We start from the raw sequence: 6,810 nt of genomic DNA on the forward strand, positions 1-6,810 counted from the left end.
AAAATTACAGTCCATATTAGGACATCTAAAATTGCGAAGAATTATATAGTAATTGCAGGCTTTCAGATCGGGGAGCCAGAATGCTCAACTGGAGCAATTGTGGATAAAATTACAGATCAGAGTATAAATTAGGGATGGGGTATGGCATTTTTCAAGTTGTCTACAGGATTCCGGAAGTGTCTAAAACCACATCATTGCTAATCTTTCAGAGAGAAAGGCATGCGGAGCATGTGCTTGCAGACAGCTTCAATACACTTTAACATTCGTTTGCATTTGCAAGGTGTGACACTTGTCCATGTCGAGCCATGCACCATAGTTGAAAGATCCAATCAATGTTAACACGGATTACGGCCATTTTTTCACCACATATAGATTATATGAGACAGCAAAAACACATGCTGACAGAGAGGCAACAAAAATACATTAAAATAACAATAATAAAAAAATATATATATATTTGGTGCATGTGTTTAAGCGTCTGGCTTGTTTCTTGTTTAGAATATGGGTTACATGATCTGGTTTGCAGACGGCTGGTGCGCTTCAAACCGATGTGGTATTTAATTATTCTTGATCGAGTTGGATCTTCTTGTCTCAGGGGACATTTTTGAGATGTGTCTCTGGCCTTTAAAGACAGGCTAAAGAAACCCGACCACTATTGGTTAAACATGACATTGCCTTTTGCTGTCGTGTTTATTCTGCTGAATGGATAAAGTCTGGATCTTGTGGATCTCTGCGGGGCACATTTAAATGCCGGCGCAGTTCTTTGCCCGGGGCGACACCATAACATCTTGTAATGTGGCAATCACTGACAGGATACATCCTTATTACATCTGCTTTATAGCCCTCGAACACTCAAATAAAAAGATAATATTCGTGTAACTAAAATCAACCACGCATAATATTTCAAACCGAGCAATAAATAAGCCACGTGTGGCTCAAACATATATATTTTAATTTGCTTAGCAAACTAGCTGTGACACTGGTCACATATAATCAACAATAGGCCTACAAAGAGGCCTATAAATGCGTTCATGGTTTTGCTGCAATCACATTTAAAACAACAATTTTATGTTTGAACCGGATTTTACGAGTTTACGCTTCATTGAATAGTTTTAATTTAACTTTAAAATATTTAATTAATTAATAACACATTACATTTTTATTTCAGAAATGAAACCTTTGTTTATTGAAGTGATGAAATAAATATGAATGAATCATTGCATTAAAAGTGTGAGTTGCATTGCTCAAATTCCCATTGGTGTGTTCGGCATTTTATTTTCACTAAGCCTCTGAGCAAATAAACAAGTTTTGCGTTGTTATATGGCGTGGAAAATTAATGTAGGCTACACAGCAGCCGGGCCCCTATTACAAAGGCCTTGTATTGTGCATGGGGCGGACGGGCGGTGGAAGTTGTGAGAAATGTTTCCATGTTGTTTAGCTCGAGGCATTTGTGAGCCTGGTTTTTGGCTGCGCTGACTTCATAAAAAGTCTGGAGCGCAGATCTCTGACTCCAGAGAGTCTGAAGCCAGCCGAACGCCTTCATGCCGGGGCGTGTTTGCGCGCTCATTCCCAGCCCGAGGCTCTGTAGCGCGTCTCTCTGCTGTCGGACTCCTCGAGTTTTTGTCTTTCAGTTTTACGTCTTCAAAAATACAAATGCGTGCTGTTTTTCCCCTCTTTTTAATAACAAAGCTTCTGCTAATTTTTGAACTCGAGAAAAAGTTAAACTCTCTTCTTGACCTAGGCCTACTTATTACAGAGTTGGCTGCAGACACACACCTGTCACGTTAGACAACAAAAGGTGAGTTTGTGGGTTTTGTGTGAAACATTTACAAGACGCTCCTTCGCGTCTCCAGCCAGACTTATTAAAGACTAGAGACTCAACTGGCGCCGAAGCAAAAAAAAAAAAAAAAAAAAGGAGGCGTGGATTGAACCACGAAAAACAAAATCCCATACCAACAGTGAACTAAAAGAGAAAAACTACATTAGAAATCCCCAATGAATTTACACACAAACAGTGCATTCACATGAAACATTTTATTTAAATAAGTCTGAATCATTATAGTGGCAGAGATGTTCATTCGGCTTCAAAATAAATAAAACAAAGAACTCCAGGAAAAAAAATATATACATGACTTTAGGACAATCAGTAGCTTGCGTGTGATTTTCATTAGTGTTTAAACAGTGAAACTCTTATGATATCCTATACGAATAACAACATTATTAAATAGACGCGATGGGACATATACAAAGACGGACACCAAATTTCCAACTTACCTTGCGTATAGGCTACTAAATATAAAATGAACAAAAACAAATCTGAAAGTAAAGACAGGCGCATGAAACACATGGAAACCGACAAGTCAGGTTATTTTCAAGAAGGCACCAAACAGCTTCAGGTTGTGCTACATGTGCTCTGATTCACCCTGCTGCAAATATTTACTCCAATAATGTCCACATGAGTTCTCTAGGCTTTGGATAATTGTAGTTCACTTTAATCCATAGACGTACCACTCATAGAACAAAATAAATAAATACAAAAATAATTGTATATGTTTGATTCTGTAGTGTCTGCTTGCTGACGCGACATTGCATGAAAAGTAACAGTGTCACGCCCAAATCGCACTGGCAATGATCAACGTGGCATCGGTGCAGATCGAGGTCTCACCACTCAAGACTGCCAAACAGGCCTAAAAGTCATTTAAGTTCAGTTCACAAACTGAGTTCCCCAAGTCGGCAGAGTCAAAATATGGTCCCGGCGCTAACAGTTGTATTGTGATGAAGTGGTGGCTGAAGGTGGGCCGCAGAGTTCGTGGATGAATACCAGGGGTAGTTTGTCAGAAAGGAAGGGGTGGTTGTGTTGGGAGGGCTGCTCTGCGACAAACCCGAGTTTACAGTGTTCATTCTCTGGCTGTGCGCGAAGTCCCAGGCCGCGGCGAGAGGCGGTGAGGGGTGAGGTGGAGACTCACTGGAGGCCACATGCTGCTCGGGTGGGATCTCTCCACTTTTCCACAACTTCTTGAACTTTGAACGACGATTCTGGAACCAGATTTTAACCTAAAGATATATAGAAATTAATAAAATTGCTCTAGAGCAACATGTAAGCAAATAACATTCACCAAAATAATGACCTTGTGGGCTAGTTCACAATTTGCTATATGCAACAAATCAACCCCATGCGTTAAAATATTCATAGCATATATATATATATATATAGGCCTAAATAAAAATTAGGCTATATAAGCATGTTTTACAAAACATTTACAAAAAGATTGACTATGTGGGCTGGCTAACAATTTGTTATACATAAACCCCGACCTTAAGTTAAAATATTTAAACACTTAAAAACGCTGGGTTGTCATTAATTCATTAATTTTCCTATCAAATAATAATTAAATGACGCTTTTAACCCAACCACTAACTTTGTCCATATTTGAGCAACTTTGGGAAATGACAACCCAGCATTTGAGTGTGTGTATAAATATTGCTGACACTTTACAATAATGTTTCATTAGTTATTTAGTAACACGAACTACTAATTTATTAATACGAACTAACGGCTGCAACTAACACATATAACCTATTTTCATTAACTAACGTTAACTAGCATGAACAAATGCTAATAAATGCATTGTTCATTGTTTGTTCATGTTAGTAAATGCATTAACTAATTCAATCTTATTGTTAAGTGTAACCACACTGTAAATAATCCTGGTTGCCTTAATTTTTTAAGCTGAATCAAATTATGAATCCATTAAACGTATATTATGATAAACTGATTTAAAACAGCTCGCAAAACCTTTCAAATTAAGTTAGAACATGATTGACTTAGTTTACAATGACCTAAACAAACTGTCAGAACTAATTGCTAATTTATTTTACAGTGCAATATTTAATAGGGTGGATTTAAACAAAATGTAGCCATACCAACGCACAGTGTTTATAATAATGTTACAACTAAAACCAGTATGAATAAGAAGTAGGCTTTAGGATTAATGGTTTAATAGTTCTTAATATAATATAATCACAGGTTGATATTATTATTACCAATTAACACTTTAGAAATAAATTCATAATTAAACTATATGATGGCCGATATTTGATGTATATCAAGCTTTTGTACCTGTGTTTGCGTGAGGCCCAGAGATGCGGCCAGCTCAGCTCTCTCCGGCAAGGCCAGATACTGAGTCTTCTGAAACCTCCTCTGCAGGGCCGCCAGCTGGAAACTCGAGTAAATAGTACGAGGTTTTCGGACTTTCTTTGGCTTTCCATTGACCATTCGGATTTCAGGTTCGCTTTCTTCCTTTTCTGGGAGAGACAACAAACAAATGTGGTAAATGAATTGAACTCTAATGGAAACATTTTATATATGTATAATGAAACCTCTATGTGATGCAATAAACAATATTTAGATTTCCTATATTATACACACATAATAGAGTATACTATAGAAAAGTGCATATAAAAACGCAATGATTTATGTTTTGTAATAAACACTACAAGTTGTGTTTTGCGGTAAAGTTGGTTTTCTATTCACACAATCGGAGTTTATTAATAAGAGCCTATAATTTCAGAATATTATTGTTTGCAAATTTTAAATCATATTAGGAACCAATGACTATAAAAGTACAATCATGATTACAGTCAAATAAATTGTGCTAATGTTGTTTTGAAGTCATAATTACGTGTTAAGACCGAAGTACCATAGTAAACAGTATAGGTGGCATCCCCGAACGAATGTGCAAATATAAAACCAACTTTACCTTAATAAGTTGTGTTAATACACAGTAACTTTGCGATTTTAAATTAATTACAGCGATAATTACTCATATTGGTTAATATCAACCACATAGATCATTACCAGCATCTGCAGGAGTTGGTGAGGAGCAGGAGCCGTAGGTGCCGTAGGGGCCGAAAGCGTTTCCGAAGCCCAGCTCGTATGATTTAGTGTTGTACTGGACGCTGTTCATGCTGTTGTTCTGGTACTGGTAAGAGCTGATCTGGCCGTACGGAGAGCCAGCGCACTGCTGGTTATTATTATTGTAGTAGCTGCTGTCGGTAGCGGTGGAGACCGGAAGAGTCGGCGATTCCTGGGACTTGTGCAGACTGTGGTAACTGCTGGAGGTAATCTGGTTCGAATGCATATCTGTACTGAGGCTGTCAAAAACTCCAGTCATGTTTTTCATACCGCAAAAGCACACTTAAAAGCAAGTCCAACGACAGAGTGAAGCCATAAAAAAAATCTTCAAAGGCGCAAAACTAAGTAGGCTTTCTGAGTTCTGTTGCACTATTCCACTTTGGAAGAAAACAACCGCGACGCAAAGCAGAACTGTGATTGTCTGTCAGCAGAGATGCGGGAGGACGGACATTTATCGCGCGTCATGGGGGAGGATGAACTTGTGCGCGCGAGGCAGCCAATGAATGCGGGATACAGCTCGCATATGCATGTTCATGAAATGTGTGGCGATGGTAAACTGCAACGCTTCGTGCTAAATGAAAACACACTTCGCAGTGACCTTGTTTAAAAAATATTGACAAACATTTTAATGCGTGGTCAATCATGAATTCAACAGTCTATTAATTATACTTTAAATATTATATATTTATATAAATGTTACATTATTGCGGTGTGCGTTGGTATACATTTTGCTTTAAATCAACCCTTTCTATTAAAATAAATACACTGTAATAAAAATGTTGGATGACAAAACTGGTCTTTTTGCACTTGCTGCATAATGTTGCACTTGTATTTGATGGTCTTTTATGCCAAAAATCATCAGAATATTAAGTAAGATCATGTTTTATATAGATATTCTGTAAATTTAATACTGTAAAATATCCAAACATCATTTCTTATTAGTAATATGCATTGCTAATTTGTTTAAATATTCAGATTTTTTGATAACTCAGATTACAGATTTTCTCATGGTCATATCTCTTCCAAATATTGTTCGATTCTGACAAAACACACGAATAGAAAGTCTACTCGTTCATTCATTAATTCATTTCCCTTTGGCTTACTCCTTTTATTCATCAGGGGTCACCACAGCGGAATGAACTGCCAACTTATCCAGCATATGTTTTACACAGCGAATACCCTTCCAGCTGCAACCCAGTACTGGTAAACATCCATGCATACTTATTCACACACATAAACAACAGCCAATTTAGCTTATTCAATTCACCTATAGCGCATGTGTTTGGACTGTGGGGGAAACCGGAGCACCCGGAGGAAACCCACGCAAACACGGGGAGAACATGCAAACTCCACACAGAAATGACAACTGACCCAGCCAGGACTCAAATCATGGAGCGACCTGCTAATGAGGCCACAATGCTAACCACTTTATTCAGATGATCTTAATTAAAAAAAAAATACAGTTAATTATGTATATTTTTGTGGTCCAGGGTCACTCATCTATATTCGGAAACAATTGAAATATGTAAATCAGTCTACCAACTTAAGCGGATTTATAAACAAACATTTTAATCAACAAGGCATCACAGTTGACTGCGTTTGAAGAACATTTAACGAGCAAAGAATACTAAATTACTATAGTCAGTGTTAAAATTATATACATCAAGTTCACATGTTTCTTCCTTAAATAGAAAAGTGATTTAAACTCAGTAATTAGACTCGTTTTATTTTATTTTTGCAGACTTGTTTCTTAACAGTGAGGAAAAACTAGTTATGATAGGCTGTGTGTGGCACTTTGACCTATTGCGACACCTGTCGGCGAAAATAAATAAATCTTGATTTCAATAATATTATTCTATGATTTCAGTAAATATCTCCGACTTTAATTGAGAGTA

General features: G+C 37.3%; 1 protein-coding gene across 1 annotated transcript; it reads right to left on the reverse strand.

The window, feature by feature from the left end:
• Window positions 1-2,019: 2,019 nt before the first annotated feature.
• Window positions 2,020-5,342, reverse strand: dlx2a (distal-less homeobox 2a). Its single transcript, NM_131311.2, has 3 exons — window positions 4,859-5,342; window positions 4,121-4,305; window positions 2,020-3,054 (listed from the first exon to the last, which is right to left on the reverse strand). The coding sequence occupies exons 1-3, from the start codon at window positions 5,181-5,183 to the stop codon at window positions 2,740-2,742; spliced, it is 825 nt and encodes a 274-aa protein (NP_571386.2). The 5' UTR covers window positions 5,184-5,342; the 3' UTR covers window positions 2,020-2,739.
• Between the last annotated feature and the right edge of the window lie 1,468 nt (window positions 5,343-6,810).

Source organism: Danio rerio, chromosome 9 (genome assembly GCF_049306965.1).
Source record: "Danio rerio strain Tuebingen ecotype United States chromosome 9, GRCz12tu, whole genome shotgun sequence".
Taxonomy (NCBI): Eukaryota; Metazoa; Chordata; class Actinopteri; order Cypriniformes; family Danionidae; genus Danio; species Danio rerio.

What these genes read in the sequence shown, in the direction of transcription:
- dlx2a (NM_131311.2), bottom strand. Translation starts at nt 5,183, where the DNA reads ATGAAAAACATGACTGGAGTTTTTGACAGCCTCAGTACAGATATGCAT. An exon ending in ACCAACTCCTGCAGATGCTG is followed by an intron (nt 4,306 to 4,858) that starts GTAATGATCTAT and finishes TGTCTCTCCCAG; the next exon opens with AAAAGGAAGAAAGCGAACCT. An exon ending in TGGGCCTCACGCAAACACAG is followed by an intron (nt 3,055 to 4,120) that starts GTACAAAAGCTT and finishes ATATATCTTTAG; the next exon opens with GTTAAAATCTGGTTCCAGAA.